Here is a 27,704-nt window from a genome sequence, read left to right on the forward strand (position 1 = left end):
GCACAACAGGAAGTCAGTTCTGGTTCCTGGGTAAAGGTGCTCAGGCAGGAGCGAGCGCCCGGTGCCGGGAGCCGCCGTGGGCTCCGCGAGGCGCTCGTAAGTCTGAGTCGCTTTTAAAACCGCTCCGCGCCCTTCCGCGCGGGGCGGCGGGCGCTCGGCTCGGGGGGCTGGGGTGGGGGCCGCGGCGCCTGGCTCCCCGCCCCCCCTTCCCCCACTTCCCTCGGCCCTTCCGCGCTTCCGCCACCGGCTCGTAGGGAAGCCGGTTCCCCCTGCGGCGCCGCTTTGCCCGGCTTCGGGCGCAGGGTAAAGGGCGCGTAGTATGAGCGTGGAGGCGCGCAGTGCCTGCGGAACGGCCGGGGCGGGAGTCACCGCCTCCGCCGCGCGGGAGGGCCGCGGGGACAGCGGGCTCGCTCTCGGGTGGCTGTCGCCTGCGGCGGCGGCGAGGGCTGCCTGTGCGGGCAGTGACAGGGCAGGGGCGTGGGGTAAAGCCCCGGCTCTCCGGTAGTCACCGCGCTGACTGCGCTCCGAGTGGTACCGCTGTTGTGGTATTAGGGACTCCCACTGGGTTTCCGACTCTTCCCGCAGTAGGACAAAGCAGGAATTTTGTCCATTAGACAAAAGAAAAAAGAACCAAGCCCGCAAGGAAGGTGCAATGAGCTCTCAGTCACTCACAGATCATTACATCAACAGGTTTCTCGCTCCCAAGATGATGGCCGTGTAACTTACAAAATATTTTAATTGAAGAAGCTGTTCTGAAAGCAGAAATATGTAGAGAAGTACTTGGTGCTGGATGGCATTTGTGTTCTCATATGAACCCACAGGAGGTAGGCATGTGTATTATGAATGAATGTATATATACACAGGGTTATCTAACACCTTATTTTTTAATAAATTAAGGTGTTTTCTGAAGCACTATGAAAACTCAAAATGTGCCTCTTTAGTGATCTGTGGAGTTGAGATTTCAGGATGTACACAGCACTATGTTGCTGATCTTTGTGTTGGGGTTTTTTGGCATTTGACTCAGAAAATTCGTATTACTGCCTTTTTTTTTTTTACCACCTATATCACAAAAGTGTTTCTTATTTGAAGCTAGTATTTTAAGAGCATCTGCAGGTGTCATACAGTTTGTTTACTTATAAGTTTGTCTTACAGTATTTGCTATACCCAGTTGTTTTCCAGTGTTCAAGTCTTTACTTAAAGATGAAATCCTAGTTCTCATTGCCATAGCTCCAGCAATACAGCACTCCCAGGTACTCACATTTGCAGGACAAAGATTAGGGATGTCAAATTTAGACTGAATATGTTCCAGTTGCTGCATGGATATAGCATACCTAAGCCTGATTAAAATAGTGAGGATATTTATTCTGGGGGGTTGTGTGCTGGTTTGTTGGTGGTTTTCTTTTTCCTTCTAACTGGATGTAGAGAGAAGAGTAAATGACAAGGAACAGTTGGCAAATTCCCTGATAAATATTGATGCCTATGGAGGAGAAGCCAGAAAAGGAGCCAGTTTTTCTAACTGCAAAGAGTTCTGGCTATGAGATAGAGAACATAAGAAGCAGTTATTTATTCCAGCAGCAGGCACTTCAGGGTGTGACTACAGAGTAGTTTAATCCAATCTAAATCTAGACTGCTGCAGTCCTGCCCACGGCAACTCTCATGTTCCCACTGCCTCCCTGTGTTGGTAGTAGTGCTCCAGCAGCCTCACAGTGAGCCATCTCCAGTTTTAATTTTGGGGTTGCTTCTTTAGGGGGTTTGGGTTTGCTTTTTTGAGGAAGTAGGGAGCTACTTGGGCACACTGTGTAGCACAGAAATGTTAGTACCAATATGTGGCAAAATGACATGGCCAGAGATGGGGAAAGGCAGGAGTATCCTTTTCTGTGGCAGTGCAGATTTATGTCACTGTTACATAACCATGACTTCATGTTAAAATTTCTAAGCCAGTGCTGCCATTGAGCACAAGTTCTGTCTGCCTTTTGCTGATGTTTTCTGCTGCTGTGCTGGCTCCCTTGGGTTATTATGCTGGTTGAAGTGGTCTGTGGAGCTGATCTGCATTAAAACTAGCACAGCAAAACTGCCTGTAGCACTTAGTTGTGGTACTGCTTACAGCAAGGCTGCTTGTGCTGGAGGAAGGGGAAGGGTGAGATGGAAGCAGAAATTAGTGTCTAGGGCCAATTCTTCTGTTTACAGTTCTGTCTTACAGTGTTGCTAGTAATGACTTTTATTGTCCCTTTCTTACTGCATGGAGTCTGTATTTTAGAGGGCTAACAGTAAATTAGCTGCCGTTTTCCTTATTTTTCTCTACCAAGTAGAAAATCAGGTGCAGTGCTACAATTCTGCCTGTTGGATCAATTACTTTTGGTACTAGCAGTCCAGATAAGAGCAAAACTCTTTGTTAATACTGCCAGTCTCAATCCATCACTAAGTAGAAGGCTGGAAGTTAGATATAAATTTTACATACTGTTTTTCAAATTGCTATTTGAATTTGCATGAATGAAATTAATGCCTTTATTTTCTGTCAGCTGGGTGTGATATGGAGCTGAACCCTATTCCCTCTGATAGAAACTGAACATAGTCTTTTAAATCCACTTTCAAGTTTTTTAAGACTCTGAGAGCACACTCCCAATCACTTTCAGCCATAACAATATCCTTCTGCAGTTTAATACCTGCTCCTGCAGCCAGCTGTAATAGCTGATTTTATTCATTGAACTACATAAAACAGTCCGTCATTTGAAACTGAAGAAAAGCCTGTCCACTATTTAAAGATGTGCCCCAGGTATTATAATGAATATTCCAGTTAGTAGAGGGATACTCTTTGGATGATGAGGAAGGTGGATAAAGTAGCCTGTAATGCTTTAAGATACTCTTCATGGAACTGAGAATATAAACTACTGGGGAAAAAAAAATAAACAAAAGAACAAACCTCAAACACAACAAAACAATAACAAAAAAACCCACTGCCTTTCATATGAAGGAGTTTTGCACAAAACTTATAAGCTTGAATTTCAGTAATACTTGTTATGTCAAAGGATCTTGAAATTATTCCAAGCAGTTAAAGAATTTACTTTGCCACTATTAAAGTACAGCCGTGCCAGAATACAGATAGAGTTGCTTTTTGCAATACACACATACCACTAAAATGAAGTTTTCAGAACTAAAAGCAATGACATCCGTACACTAGTCTGTTGCACTTTCTAGGAAAGTGAAACCACATTTCTGTATTCAGGCTCTATGATATGGAAGATACTCAAGAGCAGAAAAACATGAAGAAAAGCTTCAAGCTGCAATCCTTAGAATTTTTACCAGAATCCAAGGAAAGTTATCCTCATACCCTTCTTACTTGGCTTATCCTCTTCTGACTGCACCACTTTCATTAATAGTGTTTGTGATTTATGCACAATCCTAGCAGATAGTAAGAGTTTACAGTGACTGTCCATACTGTGCACTGTGATGTAACCAAGCTTTAAATGTCAGGAGAGGAGATGTGATTTTTTTTTTTTTTTTTTTAAATGCTGATACTTTGGGGTTTTGGAGTTTTGTTGAGGCTTTACTAACCTGTCTTCTGCTATATTTACATTATGATAAATTTTGATCTTAAAATTCATGTAATATTACTACAGAAGTAAGGAACTTGCGTTTGTGATGTTCACTGTCCTATATTTGAAGTCTGTGACATTTACTAGTGTTGTAGGCTTATGTGTCAAAGTTCATGAGCTGTACTCTCAGGAACTGTTATTGAAATTGTTCACAAAGTGTAAAAAGTTGATAGTATTGTGTGAATACTTGCTAATTCTTACCAGTTTGTATTACTGATTTTTAGATGCAAGAAGTCTCGGTTCACCTTGTAGTGTTGCTTGTGTTGCCATTTTCAAATATGGCATAGAACAGGATAGGTCCATGTGACCTAATGTTTTTGAGCTTTTTTCTTTTTATTTTCTAATGCCAAAAGATGAGTTCTGTTTTGTTTTGTTTTTTAAACCTCTTATTTCACAACTGGGTAAACATTAAACTGTTGGAAATGTCAGAAAATCAGGTAACTGGTGATCTAAACCTATTTTAAGTCTCAGATCTCAAACACTAACTACATATATATTTACACATTCTGTACATTCAGAATTTGATTCAGAATTACCCTACTTTTATTTGTCTTTTGTTTAAATGCATCTCTGAACATAAAATTAAATGTTGAGGTAAGCAGAGCTATAGTTCAAACTATTACGCAAGTTAATGCTCAAACATACTGCACATATTACTTGAATTTAATATTAATACAAGCCATGTTATATATGCTTTTAGTTACATACTTGTGTTTCTTAGCATTCTCTCTTTTTTTTCTTTTTGTTACTTTTCAGGTCTGTTAACTTGACCATCTTTTCAGTGATGAGACTATATTGGGAATTATGGACAAAAACATTGGAGAGCAGCTTAACAAAGCTTATGAAGCCTATCGACAAGCATGCATGGATAGGGACCATGCTGTGAAAGAACTACAGCAAAAAGTATGTGTTGGGTTCTGAATTTTATCTTTAAAGCCATCCTTCCCATGGAGGATTGTGGTACATGTAGATTTCAGTTTCACTTTAGCTATGCACACTGCAGTACATCTCATAAAGTTGGATGAAACCAGGCTGGCACACTGCAAAGTAACTCATTAGGCTGTGAATGTAGTTGGTGGGTTTCAGGGTTTTGCCCTTTAATTTTTTTTGTGGTTTTAAAGGTGAGAAAAGTGTTGTCTGTTTTGTAGTAATGAGGTCTTTTAATGTAAAGAGTAGACATGTATATAAAATTCATATAGCTTTAATGAAGTACTTTTTGAAATTTAATTTGCTTTATTTAAAAATTACTTTTAGAATTTTAATGTAAATATCTTAATTTTTTGTTGTTGTTGATAGAAACATATGCCATATGAATTACTGCTTTACTTGATCTAAGTGTCGAAGACTAATATGTTAAGCACTGTTCAAGCTACTAAGACAACACAGTTTGTGTGTTGAAACATTTACAGCAAACTTTCAGTACTTATTCTAATAGTGTTAAGGTTTTTTTAATAATCATCTATACAATTGTTCTCTAATTTTGAAGTAACAGAAAGATTTGGAAGACGTTCTGGCCAGTAAGGAGCACCTTTGAATTTTTACTTTGTTGTAGAATGTATTACATCAGCCAAAACTCTTCTAGGACCTCTCATGGTATATGCCAGCATATTGCAAAGCTATCAGTTTTTAACTTTGTCATAATTTGTCGGTTTTGTTATGCATCTTCTGCCCAGTAATGAAACCTCTGTTATAGCAAGGCTTGAATGTTTTTGATGCTAGAGGACTTTCTGATACTCCCCTAGAACTGGTAGGCTGGAACTTTGTTTAGGAGCAGATGAATCATACTTTGTATCAAGTTATGGAAACATTAGTAGAATTGGGAGCAGGAATAGTTCTACTAGAGAATATTCTGATATCTGGGCACAATCTTCCCATTCCCTTGCATGGCAAAATAAACTAGCCAAGGCACTGCAGAACAGTTATTAAGTCAGTCATGGGGTGCAATCATCCGCTGTGCTATCCATTCATAGTCTGTTGCAGTGGTGCTTGTGCAAATCTGTATCAAATATTAACGAGCATAAGCAGTGTGTCAGTCAGTACTTTTGGTGCTGACATTGCAACTAACTTAACAAAAGGCAACACATTTTAGAATGTTTGGGAATCTTTTAAATTCTGTCTTTTATGATGAACACTTAATTATTTTAAGGAAAACCAATCTTGTTAATCAATACTCCTGGGTCATCTAATGGTACACAAAGGAAACTTCTGCCCAAGAAACAAGACAAGTAAAAGGTCATGTAGCCCTTCTAAAGTCTGTCGAAGAAAATAATTGAAGTTTGTGAGATCATCAGTGTTAGGTGAACTAAATATAAGATTTTTCTATGCATTTTGTCTGGTTCAGAAATTTAAAACCAAAGCCTTTCACATAAAAGATTACTACCCATTCAAATCTTTGTCCTAATCAAACTTTCAGTAGTTGGATTTCACTATTTCGAAAGAAATCAAACATTTTTTCAAGAGTTGATACTATAATTAGTTTGGGGCATTTGGTTTGTGTTGTTTTTCCAGTTTTTTAATCAAACTCCTGGTTTTGTAATGACCTTTATACAGTGCTTTACTCAGTAACTTCCTCTGTTCATTGTGTGGCCTTCACACATTGTTGGATTGTCCACAATTCTGTTGTTAACAGTTTACTACTTAAGTTACCGATAGGCCACTTGTTTTGCCAGTCTCTAGAGCTGGGAGCCATGTCAAGCACACAGAAGCCAGAGTCATCTCGGCCAGATGGTGTTTGATACAGATGGATGGTTGGTTGTCATGCAGATCTTCTAGTTGGTAACTTGTTGCTGCCATCTGACTCAAGGAATAATTTGTGCACACTGGCTGTCAAAAGCATCTTCTCTTCTGTCTGTTTTAGCTGTCATGTCTGTGCTCTGTACAGAAGTGTTGACAAGACATTGCTGTTGTACATTTTCAATTTGGTTCTCAGTGATTTTTCTGCTTCATGAGGTCTCTTATAGCTGCTGGAGTGTACTGCTCTTTGATCACTTTTTTTTTTCTTTTTTTTTTTTTTTTTAATATACTCTCATAGTACAAATACTACATGGCCTTTGAAAATAAATTTTGCTTGGAGAATTTTCCTGCCTGCTTTACAGACAGACACTTTGGGCAGTAGGGGGTTGTGCAGCTTAAGTGTGACTGAGATTTGAGAATTAGATAGCAGCACAGATAAACTATGAATAACCATGAAAACAGTACCTAGTCTTGTTCCAGATCATGACCTGTTCCGTAACAGACATATTTTTAATTTAAAAAAAAAATCATAATTTCAGAAAATTAATTCCTATAAGCTTTCTTGCTGGGGCTTCACAAGTTTTCTTACTTAGTTTTTAGCACTGCTATAACTGCAACATTAGACATGTGCTAATGAAATAGTTTTTTTAATATTAGCATCTTCCTGCCACCTGACTGCTTGTTCAATTAACTGGCTGTCTAACAATATTTACACACTTTGGTGAAATGTGAGCAGTCTTGTTAGGCTCTTTATGGCCTTTTCATAGCCTGGGATGGAGTATGCCTAGATGAAGAATGGGGCTGCTTCCTTGCTTCCACCCCACTCTCCCCATTTTCTAGGTTAGAAAAACAAGTCTACTGCATTCAAAGGAACAGGCAAAACTGTTATATGGAATAAGCAATGTTATTGTTTTCCATTTAAAATCTTTTTCAAAGTCTTTATTTATATCATTTATTTTTTAGAAAATATGGAGGAAGAAAATTACATTTTTTCTGTAGATAAACTAACTGATCAGCATTCTGAAGTATAACAAAATTCTAATTTTAAACCTGATGTGTTTTATGGCTACAAATGAATAAGCATATACTTAAAAGGTATCTGTCCTTTACACCTGCCACAGTTGAAACAGTTACTGAAAATCAGGATTTTATTACTATAATACTTTTTCTAATCAGGGCAGTCTCAAAAATATGGCTTTGCCATAGGTGACTGTAGTTGCGTTTTCACAGAGAGGTCACACAACTACAATTATCTTTAAAAATCAGAGTTGCTTTTTATATGCCAAATAGGAGACCCCTAGACAGTATAGGATAAAATTAATGCTAATTGAATTACATTTGCAGACAGAAAACTACATGCAGCAAATACGTGAACAGCAGGAAAAGATAGAGCTTCAAAATAGCGTTATTGCAAAACTGAAATCACAGTTAGCTGCTCTGAATGCTAATAGAGGTATGTACTCCAGTTTGCACATTACTTCTTTTTATGCTGTGTTGCATTGATGAATAGTTCTGACTTTGTTGCTTCAGCTTTTATAATATACATCTCTCAAAGTAGTATCATACTTTTCTGTGAATGTGAGAGTTACTGCAAATGTGCAGTTTCAAAATCTATTTATGCAACACTTCTGAGGTGTGTCTATCCTTTTCAAGAAATGGTGACATTTTCTTTAAATGTAGAACCTGCAACACTGAAGCTAATAAAGGTTACAAAAATATGGGTTCAAATCCTTCACTAGAATTAAAACAAAATTGTTACATATTAATTTTACAACTATTTGTTAATATGTTTAGCTCAGGTTGTTCTAGATGCGAGTGCTATGTGCCTTTTATGTTAGATGAGTCTTGTGATGCTAATCTTACTGGATAACCAAAGCTTTATAAGCAAGTAATTCTCTTTCAAATCGAATAGTCATTGATGGATAATTTTCCCGTTTGACTATATTACATAAATAAGAGAAAAGAGTCAAAGCAACCATGTGTTAATCTGCTATGCTCATTAAATATTTATTCACACTAGCCTAACACTCCTGGTTTTCGTAAATACTAGTAAAGTGGTTGGCTTTTATTTTTAAGAGTACTTATATGTTCTTTATTGCTGGTTTAGTCCTGCATCATCTCTAAGCATGAAATTAGGCTTCTCTTGGTTGTTTAGTATGAAGCCTTGCTCACAGAAAATAAAGAAGATACTATAAGCCTAGCTTATTTTAATCTTGCTTGTTCTTAAAAGCTGGCTGGTGAAAAATGCAGTGACAATCAGCTGCCTTTTGTTTTGTGTTTTTTTTTAAGGTAATGTGCATCCCTACATTCTCATGCACGAAGACATTGAAACCTCCAACTTATCTTTCAGCCAGCTCTCTGAAAAACTGAATGTAGCAAAGCAGAGAGAAAAACTCTTAAAGGTATGGTCACCTGCATTATGTTTAACATAGATTTATGCTGTGATTATACAACGAGAACCTAAGGAGATAAGTGAAATTTTTACTGGTGCCTTTGAACGATATTTCATCTAATACAAGATCCTCACCTGAAGTGCATGACCATTGTGCCACTGTGGTCTGCTTAGGTGAACTAAACTTCTATCTTTGATCCTTCCCAGTGCAATTGCTGTTTGCACATCAAGCTCCCTAGTTTTCATCCTAAAGTAGGAACTTACTTGCTTATTTTTTTCTTAACCTGTCAAAACAAATGGTCAAGAAGAGGCTTTCTTTTTTCTCTCAGAAGAGCTTTCCATATTGCAACCAATATGTGTGTTTTTGCAAGAAATGGAGAATCTGCACTCAAAAACTGATGGTGTGAAAAGTGAACTATATGTTGCTCTAGAAATACTTATAATTTGTTTGGGTTTTTTTAAATAGCCTGTATTAGTATGATAACTCTTCTGCCCATCTTCACTGAAGTGATACTGAGATTTTCACTACAGCCAGTTGAGTAACAGCAATAAGAGTAAATAAGTAGTGCAGAATAGATGGGGAAAATACCTTGAATGGATTTTGCATATTGAGCAAAGACAGTGACAGAGATGCACAAAGTTGCATTGTTGTTATCCTAAGACATCCTATTGTGTTTTTTTGAGAACGGTCTACTAACACAAAATCTCATTTTGGAATATGAATCTCCACAGGAGGGAACCAACAAGGGCCATAAAAAGACCCTTATACAAAACCAGGCATTGGATCAAAAAATAATTAATTTCAGGATTTGTTTCCTACATACAAGCTGTAAATAAATAAATCATGTTAAAGTCACATAAATGCAATCAGAAATGTTAATTTTAAAATCATTGGCTTACTGATGCTTGCTTAACTATCTTGAAGGAATCTCATATGAGACTAAGCCTTTGCCAACACTTTAACGTACTGTTACTAAGCTTTTATATTTACACTCCTTTTTATTTTAAAAAAGTCTTTATATTATTTTTGTATACTAGAATCTCTAACCACAAGATGTAATTTCTTTTCTGATCTTTGCATTTATTTGGAGTACAACACACCCGAAGGGTTAATTCTTTGATGGATCTGTACAGAAGATTACAGGCATGAGAAGCTGGAATCATAATTTCAGGGGCTGCTTTCTTAATGGGATTTAAGTTATTTCATAGAATACCATAGAATTATTTGGGTTGGAAGGGACCTTAAAGATCATCTAGTTCCGGCTTGCCTGCAAAGGCAGGGACACTTCTCACTGGACCAGTGCTCAGAGCCCAGTCCAAACCTATTTGCCTTTATCTGTATATTTTTATGGAGTCAGTTATTACAGTTACCTCTCAGCAATAGGTATTTCCTCTGGATTTTGCTTCATCTGTGCCATGAACAGAAATATTTCTGGTATAATTCCATGTAGAATCAAATATTAACTATACTGTCTGTCTGCATTTAAACCCCGGCACAGTGCTATACAAATAATGTCTTTTCAGAGAAGATCAGTTGAGATTTAAACCCATACAAAGTCTGGTTGACCCAGCCTACTCTATGTTCCTGCTATTGGGAATGTAGCAGCTCTCTTCTTGTAAGTGTTGAGAGCATGGAGCTTGAGGAAGACGTTTGACTGGACCAAGGCTTGCTTCTGCAGGGGCACATGGATATCTTTACACCATCTTTCCCATCTAAGACATATCCTAATGTTTGATGTTGTGCCTAGTAAGCTTCTGCTAACCTGGCAGGAGCGATACAAAGATGTCCAGCCAGCACAGCCAAGGTATACACACTTTTGTTAGCTCTGCCTGTGTCTTGGCTGTGCCATTCATGGACTGTCTGGGAGTGGAGATACACAGCAGTCTCTGTTTACAAGTCCTCATTTTATTGAATAACATCAGGGGAGGAGAACCATATAGCACCAACTTCCTGTTGAAGATGACAGAAAATGAATTGTACTGTCATAAACGCTTTATACGCTTTTATGGCAACTGCCAATTTTTGCACTTTTGTGCAAAGGAAAAAAAAGACCTGACTCTTCACAGGATAGGTGGTCAATGAGTGGAACTTGCTGCTTCAAGGGAAAATATTACAACTTCATGTAAGGGAAATTTGTTGAAAGTGAATAAATACCTAGAAACTGTTACCAAGAAGGTCTGAGAGTTTATTGAAGTATCATTAATGCCTCCTGTTTTCTTGTACTTTTCCCTAGACATGGTATTTTGATATCTGTTAGATCAAAAATCCATCATCCAGTCACCGACACAATATAGTTCTCTTGTATCCAATTCAATAAAGTAATGGCTTTTTCAGCTATTGAAATTTGGAAGCTTGGATAGTCTATCTGAAAGCTTGAATTTTTCTAATAATAGTGTCTCCACATTCTGCTCTAAATCAAGTAAATTATGTCTACAGCCATTATCCTATACTGCTTTATTTTACTTCTCAACCAAAATTTTCGGGCTTTCCAAATGTACAGTTTCAGATAACAAATTATTATTACAGTCTTTAAGTTAAAATGTTGCTGATAATTCCTGTCCTTCCCTGAAACTCAAGAGCCTCTCCCGTGGCTGGAGTTGCCTGGGTTTATCGATACCTACTGAAACTGTCTTTTGCTAAGTCTAATGGGATTTCTCAGTGGGCTATATTCTGTCCTTCATGAAAGTTAATAGAAATCCTGGATTGCTAGATGGATGGTTAGAGATTAAATTTCAGAGGTTTAAAATGAGGGAGGGGTTAGCTTTTCTGTGTTTTCTAGTAGGTGGCCAAACTTGTGTATGTTACCTGCTGTTGTCAAATTCTGTTGCCAGCATGTCATAAAATGGCTTTTGGCTTTTATTTTTGCTTCTTGTTCACATTCATCTTCACTGAAAGAATTGAATGGGCCAGATTACCTTGGTAGTCTGTACTGAACTATATACAAGATTTTTGAGTCCTTCTTAAGGAGACTAAAGAGATCTAAATTGCTGTCTTTTTTTGAGTACACCCTGGCTAAACTTTATTAACTAGGAAGAATTTGGATCCAGTTACTGTTGCAGACCCAAAGCTGCCCAGCAAAGAGAAAACCTTAGTAAGTGAAATTAGACAGTATCAAGTAAAGCTTCTCCTGCGTGCTGTTTTTAGTACAGAGTCAGACATCAGAATCCTTGTAAACTCCAGAAAACATGACGCTGAAGTCAATACCTGTGACAAGAAAACATGTTCATGTTCATATTTTCCTGGGTCAAGAACCTTAGTATTAAACACTGTGTGGAGTTTGTTGATTGGAATTTCTTGTGCCATGAAAAAGAGAAGGAAACTGTATATCAAAAATGAATGATGCACATCGTATACAAAAACATTCATCCTGCAATAAATGTTTAGGTCTTTTTTTGTGCAGGATACAAGCAGAGGAATGGCCAATGTATGGTAGTTAACTTTGTGCTCAACATTATGGTGCTAAAATGAGTTAGGTAACTAAGAGCAGCTACTGTGTGGATTTGTATGTTCCAATCAATGCCAGCTTCTCTAGTGTCACTTTGTTTCCTATCAAAGAAAGCAGTACCTCATTATTTTATGCTAGCTGACAATTGTATGCACTTAACTGTTCTTTGCTGCTGGTATGATGTATGCAGTAGGATTAGCTAGGCTCTGCTACCTGAGATAAGAAATTCTGGTACCAATAGCCTTTTTTCTTATTGCTTTGTCTGTTTAAGTGATCTCTACCCAATACTAAGGAAGAGTTTGTGGTTAAACTGTTAGAAGTTACAGTTAATATTCTCGGAGACACAGTAATTCATCAGTTGAGCAGTATTTTTCCTTGAAACTATCTAACTGTTTATTCTAGGAAGACACTGAAACAGGCCATTATAGCAGACTTCAGGGAAAAATAGAAGGACCTGCTTTTGTAACAGAACAGTCTGGGGACTGACTGGCTGTGAACTGGAATCTTGCTAGACAGCAAGCTGAACATGAGCCAGCGGTATGTCCTGGCTTCCTTGGCTGTATTAACAGGATTACAACTAGCACACCCGGAGAAGCAAGTATCTCCCTCTACTCAGCATTTGTTGGACTCTGTCTTAAATACTGCATCCTGTCTGGGGACCTCCAGTATGGGAAAGACACTGATAAACTAGCATGAGTTCAGCTGAGGCCTCACTGAGATTGCTGGGGACTTGGGTTACATACCTTATGCCGAGAAGCTGCAGAAACTGGACCTGTGTGACCTGGAGAAGAGATGGCTTCAGGGGAAACTACTAGCTTTCCAATACCAATGCTGAGGTTATCAGGCAGATGGAGCTAGGCTTTTAACAGCGATGCATGTCAAGAGGATGGAAGTACAACAGGCAATTGAAACATGAAGGGTTCAGACTGGACATAAGAGAAAACCTTTCATCATGAGGACAGCCAGGCATTGGATAAGGTAGCCCAGAGACATCGTGCAGTCTCTATCATTGGGCAATTCAAGACCAAACTGAGTAACCTGATCAGGCATCATAACTGACCCTGCTTTGATAAGAACTTAGGAGCTAGAGAACCCTTGAGGTTCATTCCAGCTTGAACTATCCTCTGGTGCCGTAAAGCATCTCCAAAAGAAAATATATTGATCTGTTCATAATACAGATGTAACTTTTTTGCTGGATGATAATACCAGCATACATAAAAGATCTATTGTGTGGCCAGGTACTTAACTGAGCTGGCACGAGCTGGTGTGACATACTTATTTGTTACAGCCTTAGCTTTATAAACTTCAGCCAGTTTATAAATATTACCATATTGTTGCAAGCACCCAAACTCAGTCAATATTAGAAACTGTAAGATCATGAAGGCCTGAAGAGCTGCATTATTGAAAGATCCCCAAAGGTGTAATTGTTTCTCCAGTGTTCATCATGGTGTGATAGCCTCATGGTACATAAGAATGACGATTTACATCAGTGTGTACTGATGCTGCTTCACTGCAACATGCTGCATGGCTCTTCTCACATTGGTTCCCAAGTAGCTTTTCTCACTGCTTGCTTAAATCTTGTCCCCATTTGAGAAATGGAAGAGAACTACTGGCCATTACTGCAGTGCTCCCAGTTATCTGAAAGTTTTTGAAAGTCCACGTTACTTGGAGCTGCAGTAGTCTCAAGCAGATAAATTATGTGTGTGCAGACCAAAGGTGTACTGCAGGCTCAGTGAAAGTTATTTTACTGTCCTTAATATGGAGCTGTTCTTTAAGGGCAAGTGCTGTCTTTGACATAAGATTTTTCCTCAGTGTTTGTACTTCCAGCAAGTCATTTTCAAAGGAAAATGCAGGAGAAGCTGTGCCCCCTTGGTTCTTTAAATGGGAAATGGAATTTGACGATGGAATCTTCAGATGAGATAGAAGGAAGAAATTTGTTACAATGAGGGGGGTGAAACACTGGAACAGATTGCCTAGAGAGGTGGTAGATGCCCTGTCCCTGGAAACATTCAGGGTTAGGTTGGACAGAGCTCTGAGCAGCTGATCTAGTTGAAGATGTCCCCACTTAACTGCAGTGTGGGGTTGGACTAGATGACCTTTAAAGGTCCCTTCCAACCCAAACTGTTCTATGATTCTAATGTTTGGGAACCCTGTGACCAAATAATGGCTCATTGATAGCTTGGGGTCTGTGGATCCACACCATGGAATACCACTGCCTTTCCATTCCTGGCAAATAGCAGTTCCCCATACTATAGCTACTGTGACTTTGTAGTCTTTAAAGAACATGGGAAAGGCATATAATTACAAAATAACGTTCAGCATCTGGTCCTACTTCTTCAAAGTATTTTCAGATCTGTTAAGAATACTTTTATGCATGTTTCCATGTCCTCTTAATATAAATTGTTAATTTTTTCTCACATAAGTAGATACGATTGTCTTTACTCCTTCATCAGATACTTCCTTACCTTGCTTTGAACTTCCTGTGCCTCATAGGACTGTAATTCTTCCTAGTGATCTTGTGCCATTTGAAAAAATGAAATCTAGCTGCTGTAGCATCAGTTCTGTAGATTAGGTATGAGTTCTTTAGCCTAAAATCTTCAGTCTCCTTGTTTGTTTTTTGTTTGTTTTTTTCCAGAACTATGCCTATAAAATATTTATACTCTTTTTTCTTCTTTGCTGCTTGCTTATTTTGGGTTTTTTTCATCTACTTCACTGGATGTATACAGATTGTACACTATAAGAGTATAGAAAGCATTTTATGATCAGTCCTAGAACTACATATATGATTTCCCCCACCACCTGCCTGAAGTGCTAAGCGTGGAAGGAGGGTTAGGATTAAGGAGTTGTGCTATAGTAGAATCATCCCAGACAATGTTTTGAACCCACTGAGCAGAAAAGGCTTAATCTGGATCCACGTGAGTGTGGCAGCCATCCAGCCAATTACTTATCCATCCACGTGGTTCATCTGTCAAATCCATGTCTTGTCAGTTTGGAGACCAGGATGTCATGTGGGACAGTGTCAAATGCCTGGCACAAATCCAGGTAGATGACATCAGTTGCCCTTCCAGTATCCACTATCTCTTTATTACCCATGTAAAATTAATGTAATAAATAAGACCGACCCTTACTTAAGTTGCAAAAACTTTATTTAGCTTGTTCCCAACTGTTAAATAGAATTGAGGCTTGTGGAATATCACTATCAATTGTATTGGTGTTTCTAAAATTATTTTCTAGGAACAGTTAGAAAGTGAGAGCATGAAGTTGAAGCAACTTGAGGACAAAAACAATCAAAAGGAAAGGAAGCTTATATCTATAATTTCCAACCAAGAAGATAAAATAAGAACTCTGGAAAGCAAATTGGAAGAATTAAATGAAGCACAAAAGGGTACACAGATGCCAACATATAAAAGGGAGGTAAGATAAGCAACCAAGTAGAGATAAAATTTAAAAAAAAAAATTGTAAATTACTACTGCTTTCAAACATAGTTACACTAATTATTTTAAGAAATTGATGTTAAATTTCAGCATTGTATAATTACTATGAAATCATTACGGTATATAACACATAGGGAACACCAAACTATTACATATGTATGTGGTTTTTGTGTGTTAATTATTTTATGCTATGTCATTAAAATGTTAGTATTTGTGAAAACTCCAAATTGGCATTTCTGTTTTATAACCTTCAGTTGGAAGTTTTCACCAAGATTGAGTTGATTTTTTCATTTTTATGCCACCATATTTTTGTTATGGAATAGCATCCAGAGTGCTGTTCTGTCCTTCTGGGATAGCCAGAGTGCAGTCATTCATATGTATTGAACCATGTGAGCATATTTTAGCTAGCTAATTTAAAGTGAACATAGGTAAGGGTAGGAGCACAGCAATCTGTAATTCGTTGCTGCTACACTTCCCAAGCAATGGTTAACTTACTGTGGCAAGCATTTGTAACCCATGTCGCTAGGTATAAGGCAGCTCAAATATGTGTCTACAAGAGCTGCAGTTGCACTTCAGTCCAAGGTAAGACAAACCTATAGTCTCTGTGTCTGTGATTATAAACAATCAGCTGATTTGGCAGGCATATGATGAAGTTCTGTCTGATTTGGAGCATCTATGAACTACCCAGGCCATGTGGTAATGTAGATCTAGTTGAACTGTGGTTTAATGACTGGTTATTATCAATACTTTGCTTAATGCCTGGCAGATTTAAAACTATGTAATACTAGAGTGAACCACACGGTGGTAGTGAAAGTTAATAACTTACTTTAAAAACCTGCTAGAATTCCTGACATATTAGCTTGGGCTGTGTTCACTGAAAATTTCAGTGAATAAATTTATTTTTAAGAGCTAAAATATCTGGATAGCTCACTAACTAGTTTATACACAATACATATCCTTACCTTATACATGATTGAAACAGCAATATTCTTAGAACCAGCTTCCTTTCAAGGGAGTATGAGCAGAGGAATGCCACACTGAATTGCTAAGTTAAACTAAAAATAGGAATTCACACAAACAGTAAAAAACTGCTTTTTATCATTTTGTGAATGTTTTGAGAGCTTCCAGAAGGACTACGTGAAGGATCCCATGACATTGTTATTCATATCAGGATGAAGAGCAAAATGAATATGCTAACCCGTGATCAATATTTTCATATTTTGCTTCAAGGTGAAAAGTAAGAAAGTTCTTCCAGATAAGCCTGAATTATCTTTAGGGATCTCTGGTATTTCTCCTATGCCTGAAAGGTAAACACTTTCACAGCATTATTAAAATTGCTCTTAATTGTCTTTTCTGCTATTAAATAAGACAAGCTATTTCCCTCTTTTCTACACAATGCCTCAAAAAATGGCGGCGGGGGGGGGGGGCGGGCAGCACAGGTCAAAGAGCTGATTTGGATAGGTAATAAAGCCAGCAACTATGTGGAGTCATAGCTGGGGCTTTGCAAGTATTTAGGTGTGAGTTGGTAGGAAGAAAAATAGCAACTTGATTCAGCAGGAGGTTAAACTCTGCATGAAACTGCAGTGGATGTTAATGCTGGGTTTTGAGTAAGCATTAGCTCCCTTGGATTAACTCTCTTCAGAACAAGAATGTACAACCATAATGGATTAACTGATGGCAGCAGAGCAGAGGAGCCTGCTGCACTGCCAGGAGGTGGTCTGATAGTCAGCATGAAAAAATAATTCTTGACCTGATCCATCCTAAATGAGAGAGTTTGAAACCAGGTTTATCAATAAGCTGAAGTCAGTCAGCTCTTGCTATGACCAAAGAGCTAAAACCAGTGTATTTCCTAACGGGAAAAATACTGACCAAAGACTTAGGTTTGCATTTTTCACAGGATGGGCAGTAATACTACATGTAACAGTTTTTGCTGAGGTCAAGTAGAAGATTCTCTGAAGTAAGGCTAGGAGAGTATTAGGGAAAAGTATTATAAATTCTTTCTGTCTTATACTCTTACCTAGACATTTGCTTTTGACATTTGCTCAGACAGGCTGGGTGAACTACATGGATCTTTAGTCTGACTTGCTACTGCTTTAGGACAAGAAAGAGAGAAAATAATATTGTGATGTGATGAAGATCTTTTTGTCTTTATCAATTCATATCTAAAAAATGAAAAACCTTTACTTCTCTTCTGTCTCCTCTCAAATAGCTCCCTTACTTTACTGTTTTCTTGGAAAGAGGTATGTGTCTGATAAGATTACTGGTAATCTTACATTAGTAAGATTGTAGTATCACAAATGTATAGCAAATTAAGATTGATTCATTTAATCATATGTGTATTTTAAAGCTCCAATTGGAAACTTGTGCTAAGAGCCTTTTTAAATTTCTTGTTTATCAAAACACCTGAAAAATGGTCAGAATGTGTTAACAGTAGCAACTTTAACTCCTCCTGTAGTTTGTTTGGTTTTTTTCAAATGAGAAACAAATAGATATTTGTGTCTTCAAAAAGAGAAGCACAGCAGAAGTAGGAACACAGCTTGTGACACGCCTGCTTGCTATATGAATAAGCAATAAAAAGGAAAATAATTCACTAGATTAAATAAAAATCCTTTTTGAGCTCTTTTGATCCAAACATACAAAAGAGAACAGAAATTCATTTTGTCACCAACTTCACTTTTTCAACCTTTATGTTCATTTTATAAAATCTATTTTACTGTGCTTAGAAATATAAATTACTCAGAAGTTCATTAAAATTTCACAATGGAATGTTATGGATGCATCAATAACTGAATAGCTTAGTGCCTCTGGGCAAATAAAACATCAGTGAGAACTGTTTTTACCATTCCTCAGTGCAGATAACTAAGTCTCAGATGTCCATGTGATACTCTGGAAAAGTTATTATGTAAAAAATCCATCAAAATAAAAGGAAAAATTGTGTGATACTGTGTAAAACAGAGAAGGAATGAGTTCACAAGCCCCTCTCCAATATGTCAGGCAGACAGAGGAGGAAGGAGGAGTAGCAATGCTTCTGAGTTCCTTCTGCAAAGTCTGAAGTGCTCAGAAAACAATGGAAAACATTTAATGTTCACAGCAGCAGCATCTTATTTTCCTAGGAGATTAAAAACAGTACCCTTATGAAAGAAGCAGTTCCAAAAAAATACCTGAGGGAACTGAAAGAAATGTAAAGGCTGGATTTTTTGGCGGGGAGGTCCTTGCAGGATCTGGCCCTAAGCTCAAATGTATGATAGAACTAAACTGTTCTTTGACAATATTTTCTTTTCCTTTTCTGCTTGCTTTTGCTGAGGAGATCAAAACTATGTATGCATATGTTGAAGAACAAGGTATCCAACAAAAGTATCTTACATTATTGTTTTTTCTCTGATTTGTGAGCGTGACTAGATTAGAGGTCACAACAAACTGAATTGGTTGACTCTTTAATTTATAATTTTTATCTTCCAGGGAGAATCTGGAGACTATTTTCCAGGACATGAAAGAAGAGTGTCATCGAATATGTATGCTAGCCAGAGAACAAACAAACCAACTGTGTAAATTTAAGATAAAGCCAGAACCTGAAACTGGTAATATCCTACTTAGGCTCTTATTGTGATTCAACTGTTTGAAAGCTTTGCTTTATATTTGAAAATACTGTAAATTACACATACATAGAAGTACTTCCACTGTTTACCATCTGCCTTTTTCAAGTCTGTTCACAGGGTGCTCAGTATTTCACCATGAAAATGCACCGCCAGTTTTGGCATTCTATGACGAATGCTCCAAATCACATGCTATAAAAGACAGTCATCACATCAATGGCTCTTGTTTTGTCCCTTGGAGTGAGAGGCGGGCACTTACTACATGTGATATCCCATCATAGTGTGTGAATGACAGCACTTGCTTGCTTTTAATTTAGCTGTCAGTTCAAAATATATCTGTTATGAATGTCTCTAGCCCCATATCTGTTAGAGCAAAACTGCCGGACTGAGAAGAGTCAGAGGACTTATTTTCCAGACTTCCTTGTGCAGACTTTTGCATACTGCTTTGTTAGATGGGACAAGAGCTTAATCCAACACTTCCTGAAAACAAAAGAAAGGCTTGCCTCTTGTTGCAGCTGAAGTCCTGAATGTCCTGTTCTGCTAATGCTTACATTTAATATAATGTAAGCTACTATGGATATTCCCTCCTAGCTTTTCTTTAGGATCAGACTGTTAAGTGATTTCAGAAAACACTGGCCATGCTTACACAGTTGACGTAAAAGATGCCGATTTCAGCCCTTGTTTCTAATTTAGGTTATACCATTACTGAAGTCTTGTTACATGAAGGGGTAAAGAATATCTCGTGGCTTCACTTTGCCATGTCTGAACTGCGTTGTTATATTCTTAATGTACACTACTGAACTTTATTATGGGGGATGAGCACTTGGCAACTTATTCCAGACTTGATTTGTTTTCCTTAAATAAGTGCCTAACTCAACTGTGCAAAAAGCTATTCATGATAGATGTAGTCACCTTGGTTTCTGTTACTTCTGTGGCCCACATGACTGCAATATTTGAGTTATGTCAGGCAGCTTCTGTACTATAAATGTGTACAGAAGTTATTATCTCACCTGATGAGGAGTAACCATGTATATTATTACCTGTTTGGTTAATAAAGTGCCAAAAGGGGGGGTTCTCAAAACAAAGGGAAAATATGGCCCCAATTCTGAATTATTATTGAGTTTAAATATTTACCTAATCTGGAAACCAAAGGGAGTTTGATACCTGAATACCTTCTAAAATCATGCTTATGGTGCCTAGTATGTTCTTGGCACCATGTAAAATGGGTTTGATTCCAGCTTCTATTTCTGCCAGAACACTTTACAAGTATGTGTTAAGAGTATAGGACAACATAATTTTCAATAAAATGAAAATGTTTATAGCCATAAATCAAACAGAAATAGAATTATTAGAAAAGACTTATTTATTTTTATTTCTGTTCCGATAGATTTTGTGTCAGAGCTAATGTTTGTGAAAGAGAACTACACCTCAAACTGATTTTAAAGATTTTAAAGAGGAGAAAAAAGGTTAAAAAGTCAAGAAAGACGATCAAAAACCTCTTGGGAAAAATACCTCAACACACACTTTTAATAACTATACTTCAGTGGACAATTTAATGTTTTCTTCATTCTTTCTTCACAGAAATACAGTTTTCCATGCCAATACAGTGTACTGATAAAACTGATGAACAAGCAGAAGAGCTTTTTAAGCCTCGGGTTATAAAGGATATAAATAGAGGTGTATCATGCATCACATCTATCACACCAAGAGGAGTGGGCCAAGATGAGGACAACAACTCTGTAGAATCACTTTCTAAATTTAATGTCAAGTTTCCACCTACAGACAATGACTCTGCTTTCTTGCAGAGCACTCAGGAAAAACCAACAGCTCCTTGTACTGGTAAAGCTGAAAACATGCTTCAAGATCATCATTTTAACCTGGAGCACAGAGACCAATTGAAACCTAACTCATTTGAAGCTCATGGAGTTGATCTCATGACCTCAGCTTTACAAAGCTTAACTACTGTTGACAAAACAAACCCCCCAAATCATGCAAACATGCCCATAGAAAATATCTGTGACAAAACATGTTTAAAAACAGCAGACGCTGATTTCACATTTATACCTAAGCACACAAACCAGAGTGTACCTGAAGTAATTTTTTCATCTTTAGAAGCTGCTGGGACAACTGTCAGAGGTCCTCATCAGGTATCGTTCTATAAATACTGTACATTTCAAAAAATTTGTAATGATTCAGACAACCACTTTGCAAAGATCTTTGAGACAGGATTAATATATTCTATGAGGTATATCATCAGTCTTTTTTTAAGAGTGTCTCTTGTCAGTTCTTCCTGATACTGAGGTATGTGTACAAGACACTTTGCTTGTGAAAGGGCAGGAAATTAAGCAGATGCAAGCACTGGATGTGCTTGTACAGATTTAAGTTCATTTAGATATTAATTGCTTCTATATCTATCTCAAAGCTGTCATTATTTGTAAGTTGCCCCCTTAATTGCTTTCTTTCCACCCTTGATCTGAGCTGAATAGGGCACATAATTATTTTAATTTATTTTAATGTACAGCAGAGAATATGACAAAGGGACTAATTCAAAAGCTGAACAGATATATACTTCACTGTGGAAAAATTACCTAGTTTTTATCTCAATATGAGGTATAAACGGCACCCTATGCTTCGTCTCTAAGAAAAGTTAAATCTTTTTTCTGTAGTTGAAGCAGTCAAGGAGGAAAGCATATTTATCTCTTTCAAATTATGGGAAGTTCACTAAAATAATTTATTTTAGGTTTATGTAGCTACTTTGGGCTTGAATTCCAGTTACAGCTACTCAAAGTCCATGGGAGGCAAGGCCCAGTTGCTGTAATGCAGAAAAACATTTTGGCAGGTTCTGACAATCACATCTGAATACTTTGCTTCTTTTGTGTAACATACTGACTCAACTGAAATTACTGGAAAAATTATTATGGACCTTTATAAACTGATTTTTTTACCTTTCTGTGGCTTTTGTCACACCTTGTGAGATGACAGTTTTTTCAAGAATAAGCAAATATATTTAGCAATTCTGTGAAGGTCGATTGGTATATTTTACTATTTACATTTATGTGGTTTTGTGTTTTATGCTAATGACAAGGTACGTGTAGCAGAACAGCTTTTCCTCTCAATTTGGCCACTGCATGACATGAAAAACCAGCATTTGGAAAGTATTTGTAGGACATTATAGCTCTGATGTTTTTTTCTCCTAAAATGTGCCCAGGCTAGTTTTAATTTTCTATTGCAAATCAGTTTTGGATGAAAAGTCTAAAGCCTGAAAAGTTCACTGTTCTTCATAATTTTATTTTAAACTATAAGCCAGATTTTTCAAAATGTATTTTAAATATCTATGTGTAATGTAGGATATCTCAATTCTATATCAACTGACTCATCTCAGCTTTTATTGTGCTTTATTTTTCATTGGATCCTCAGTTAAAGTTGTGACTGAGTTAAACAAATTAAACCATTTATTTTATCACTGGTAGAATTCCTGTGGAGCTGTGAAGCATTCACTCCATTGCCTGTTACTATCCTTTTCCTGTATTCCCCTCCAGCTTGTTTTTTTACTAGTTAGTCTGTGTATTCATTTTTCAATAGATGGCACCCTGCATTGTATATTACAGCAAGTGAAACAGCTGGTATGTGATTATAAATCGATAGAGGAGTATGCAGCTTAAAAAGTAGAGAATTGCAGTTGTACAGCAATAAACCCTTGATTTGGTCATTAGCATTTCTGCAAAACAAGGAAATTAATTTGGAAAATAAATAATTAAAAATTTAAATTATCTGCTTTGTGGAGAAAAGGTATTAATGCTAACACTTGGAGAAAAGAAAGGCAATGGTGAAATGTTTCAGTATTTATAAGTCATACTTAAAATAGCACTGTAGAACATGCAGGACATTGATTAATATGTTGTATCTTATCTAGAAGCTTGTTTGAACAAAGCCAGTATTAATTAAGAAACCATTAAATATATATCTGTGTATATCAATACATTTAAACATTCATCACCTTTTTTCTACCTTCAAAAGAGGTTTTAAGTATTTTTCCCAGTGAACTGGACTTGGCTTTAGAGTTTTTTCTGACTGTTAATTGTGCAGATAATATGTATGTGTAAATTAAAAGAGTACTGTTCTTTTAAAAGTTACTTGCATACATGCCCTTTTGACTGCATTAACTTTATAATAAACTTGTTCTTAGTAGCTTTACTACCTTTCTAAGGGGTTGTTACACTGCTTACAGCTTTTATCATCCCTGCTACTGATGAAGCTCCAATCAGGAGGAATTACATACCTGACTTTTTTTTTTCCTAATGTAGATAAAACTTCCAAGTATTTACTACATATGTTAACTTATAAAATGGAAAACCCCATAAATGCAATAGATTTGGCAACAGTAAGTTCTTGGAACTGCTCTCAGTTTCAGTAATAAATTTAGCTCTTTCCTTCTATATAGGTCCTAAATGTGAAAACTCAGTACTGTTTTCCTAGGATGTAACTTTTTAAAAAAACATGTGACTGAAAAGAGCAGCAGATTAAAATAAACATGGGTATTAGTGGACCTAGGATTTTTCAAGAGTGCATTTAACTGAGACTTGCATATAGATGCATGTGTTTATCAGTATTCACAGCTTGAGGGGGTTGTTTCTACCAAAAATATTTCCAAGACTGTTCATGATTTTAAAAGCAAAATTATAGCCTATTGATCTTAATCTGAATATTAATGTTTTAAGTGGAACATCCACTTAAATATAGTCCTATTCTGAAAAGCATATTGAGCACACACTGAACACTCATATTAAAAAAGTGGAAGTTAAGTGCCTGCCTTAGTGGGTTGCAGGATGAGTACTTCCCCATGTTGTGCTTCCAAGATTAGAAATCTTATGTCCTTTGTGGTGTTTTTACAACACTGTTTTATCTTTTTTTAAGTGGTGCTTTACATCGTAAGGTACTAGAAACAAGTAATTCTAAACACATTTCTATAAGGCTGTGTAAGTGTGTCAAAGTCTAGATAGATTTAATATGCAATTTACACCAGCAACATACAAAAAGTAGACTCTTTGAGCTGAAAAAAAGCGGTGTGATTGCACTTCATTACTAATTAGTCAATTTAATTATATGGATTGCTGACCATAATGAAAGACAGTAAATCTGCTATTGCTATCTGATAAGCTCTACGCTGTTTAAATAGGGGAAGGACAAGAAATGGACTCCAAGAAGTTTAGCTGGTTTAAAAACAAGGCTTCACCACTATGAAAGCCTAGTTAGTTGTACAGTGAGTTACCATGGGAGGAATAAACAATAGCTTCCAACTATTTAGTATAATGAAATCTGAATAAGAGCTGAAAATTAAAACACTTGGGTAAGTATCAACAGCAAGAAATTGAAAACTTCCAAAGAAACTACTTTCTAAAGTACTCTTTCTTGCCTTTCCATGTGTGAGTGAAGCAAGAGCGGAGAAAGCTGAGCCAAAAAAACCTGTAGGGTGCTCTGCTCTTCTAGGTTCCATCCCCACATAGAGCTCATACCAGCTTGCTGCCATTCTGTCTACTTTGCAGTCACAGCAATATGCATCTAGTTTTCAGTTTGCTCAAAATCTAATCATCCTGGCCATATAACATTTTATCTTGTGCTGCTAATCCTGAAGTAATTAAATGTAATTTTTAACTTTACTTTGAAAACTGATAGAAGACTTTTTGATTGCTAGTTGGTGTGATGCTCAATAATTAGTGTACACTCTGACTTAAAGTATGTATCAGTCCCTTTAACTCCACTGTCAGGTAAACTGATGTGCTGGCTTTAAACTAACTAACTCACTCAGGGACCAAGAGCAGCACAGTTGCTGAACCAAAGTTAGCATAGTTTACAGAATTGCCTGAACACATGGATAGGTATTCAAATGGTCCCACTGAGTTTGGTGCTGTTATGGCAGAAGGAAACCCAAAACGATATAAGAAACATTTACACTAAAGGCAGTCAGAGCAAAAAAGTAACTTAAGCCATATGACATTGCTCTAGTCATTTTGTAAGTAAACTGAAAACTACTTGTGTCAATAAGAATAGAAATAAAACAGGATTAATGTTAACTCTGTATAAGAAACACTTCATTCTAAAATAAAAATGTGTTTTCTCATTTCAGTTAAACAGCTGTTGTGTACTATGGCTTCTGCAATAAAATACTAGAATCAAAAGTTACAGAAAAGCCTTAATGTTTATCAGACTGTTTATCATAGCAGTATCTGTCATTAATAGATACCAAGGCATGCTAAGTGTTTGCAAGGATAGTATGTTTATAGAACTTAAAAAAAATCAAAGTCCTGTCTTGCTTTTCGTAAATGAGAACTCTCTAGTTAATCTCTGGCCAGGCATGTGTAAAGGGCATCTAGTTTAAAGAGCCAGATATTTTTTTATATATAAATATAAACCACAACATACTACAAACCACATTGTAAACATTGCAATAATAATTTTCTGTTTCTTCCAGCTCGTTTGGCAGCCTCAAGACAATTATTTGCTGGCACAAGCTTATACAGACTCTGAACTGAATCAGTGTGGAATATGTGAATTCTGTCGAGAAGTTTTCCCACCATCTATAACATCTAAGGAAGATTTCCTTCGGCATCTGAATTCCCACTTTAAAGTACAGTCTTAATATATGAGAATTCAATGGATCACTGTTTTTGCATACATTTGACTTCTTTTATTCAATAGATATACTAAGAATTTAAGAACTGAGACTTCTTATAACAACAACTCATGACTGAAATTGTTTGTCAGATAAGCAAATTTTTAGTTGTCCTTTGACAAGGTAAAATGAAGCTGTAAGTCACTCAGTACTGTAACTCACATTATTGCTTTTTATGCTTCTTGTGCTTCAATAGTAGCTTTGAGAGTTATCTTAAACACTTTCCCTCCCTCCCCCCCCCAGTTTATCATTGCCTGAATAGGCCCAAAGTCATTACTATATTTATGAGTGTAGACTTGTAAACTTGCAGGATTCATGCCTTAGTCTGGCTGGGGAAAGGAGTGTAATGCTAGGATTTTTTTTTCTCTGTATCCAGTTATGTGATTCTGTTCTCCTGTAAGTAAACAGGAATAGAAATAGGCTCTCACTTTTCCTTTTGTTATAACATTTCCAAATTGAATTTACAATAGTGAAGTTCTTAATTCAGATTGTTGTAAAATAGTCACAGTAACTGAATGCCAGGTGTGCCAAAATTAGGATGGGCTTGTTCACTAATAACATAAATGAATGGTTGACTTTCGCCCGTGAATTGTTTACTATAGAGAATAATCAAACACAGTATATAAATGACTGATTTGCCAAAATATAACAGTAGCAATTTCATGTATATTTGTTAGGTGTTATTAAAAATAATTATTTTGTTCATGTACCTTTCTAGCATTAATAATTAGTAAAAATATTTTAATGGGAAAAGGTTATATTAGTAGGAAACAGAGTGAGAAAACTCTCCCTAAAACTAATAATATCAAGATTATTTACCATTCCTTCTGCTGTGCTATGAAGGACTGCTCAAGTCTGAGACAACTTCGAAAGGGGAAACCTAATCAACCAAATCTCGGTGACTTCTTTTTAACCTGAATATGCTTAGTGGCTTTCTCAGTGCAGTTTAAATTCATCTGTAGTTGAAACATTGCATTCTGATAAACTTTGCACATTTTCTGGAGTTATTTGGATCAAATTAAAAAGTGGAGGGTTTTTACTAAGTAATTTAAATTAAATTATAAAGGATGACTTTTTGCATTGGAACTGAATATAGGTTTTAGTCCTAATATTTTATAATGAGCATTAATATTTTCATAGCAGCAAAGCACAGTTTCTCTTTTTAAATATTTGTTTGCAGGTGACCAATTTATGGAAGAATTAACACCTGCATGATTTTTAGAAATGTGATTTTTCTGCAATTATTGTCACTATTTTAAACATCTCATCCTTGTGACTGGCTGTCAACAGAGCATATTGTAATAAACAGCAGTGTACAGTGCACGTCTGCTACATGACCTGGAGAAAGAGTTTGTTACTATTAACAGCTCTCAACCCCCGCCGGTACTCAGAGCTGAGGGGGATACGTTCATCCCTGGACTCGCCGTGTGGCGTGTGAAGTACCTCCCCGGAGAGCACGGCTGGGGGTGGTTCCTTGGAGAGGCAGAAGTTCCAGGATTGGGAGGAGAGAAGAGGATTTGCACATCTCCAGCCAGCCTGACACAAAATCAACTTGTCCTCTCCACCGCGAAATTCGAGCTCAGGAGCTCACGTTATTAAAAGCTGAACAAACTGCGAATCACCTTTAAAGAAAATAGTCATCTGTTCCTCCCCGCTGCCCCTATACGCGGACACATTTTCCCCATTGAGCTCTTCTGCTGGCAGAGAAGGGAGCCCTGCGCCGAGATCGAGTCCCCGCGCTGGGCCACCGGTCCTTATGGCTGGAAGCAGCCTGGCAGCCCCGCTCCGCCTGCAGAGCTGCAGCTTCCCGGGCAGCCAGGGCAGAGCGGGGAAGGCTGGGGC

At 37.2% G+C, this 27,704-nt stretch overlaps 1 protein-coding gene across 3 annotated transcripts; it reads left to right on the top strand.

Annotated features, from left to right (window-relative positions):
• TANK (TRAF family member associated NFKB activator) lies at positions 1-27,480 on the top strand. 3 transcript variants are annotated; one of them, XM_051623367.1, is made up of 10 exons: positions 1-96; positions 691-824; positions 4,350-4,496; positions 7,671-7,779; positions 8,616-8,728; positions 15,399-15,578; positions 16,830-16,906; positions 19,059-19,177; positions 20,774-21,339; positions 25,662-27,480. In XM_051623367.1, exons 3-10 carry the CDS (start codon positions 4,398-4,400, stop codon positions 25,827-25,829), a joined length of 1,431 nt encoding a protein of 476 aa, XP_051479327.1. In that variant the 5' UTR covers positions 1-96; positions 691-824; positions 4,350-4,397; the 3' UTR covers positions 25,830-27,480. The 3 variants fall into 3 exon arrangements, with proteins under 3 accessions (XP_051479327.1, XP_051479328.1, XP_051479330.1); XM_051623368.1 differs by lacking the exon at positions 691-824 and having other exon boundaries at positions 18-96; XM_051623370.1 differs by lacking the exons at positions 1-96; positions 691-824; positions 7,671-7,779 and having other exon boundaries at positions 4,403-4,496.
• The last annotated feature ends 224 nt before the right edge of the window (positions 27,481-27,704 follow it).

Source organism: Apus apus, chromosome 6 (assembly GCF_020740795.1).
Source record: "Apus apus isolate bApuApu2 chromosome 6, bApuApu2.pri.cur, whole genome shotgun sequence".
In the NCBI taxonomy this organism is placed as follows: Eukaryota; Metazoa; Chordata; class Aves; order Apodiformes; family Apodidae; genus Apus; species Apus apus.

Excerpts from the sequence above, each read along its gene's own strand:
- TANK (XM_051623367.1), top strand. The coding sequence starts at position 4,398 with ATGGACAAAAACATTGGAGAGCAGCTTAACAAAGCTTATGAAGCCTAT. Across the intron at positions 4,497-7,670 it reads TGAAAGAACTACAGCAAAAA|ACAGAAAACTACATGCAGCA; the intron begins GTATGTGTTGGG and ends TTACATTTGCAG. Across the intron at positions 15,579-16,829 it reads TGCCAACATATAAAAGGGAG|GTGAAAAGTAAGAAAGTTCT; the intron begins GTAAGATAAGCA and ends TTTTGCTTCAAG.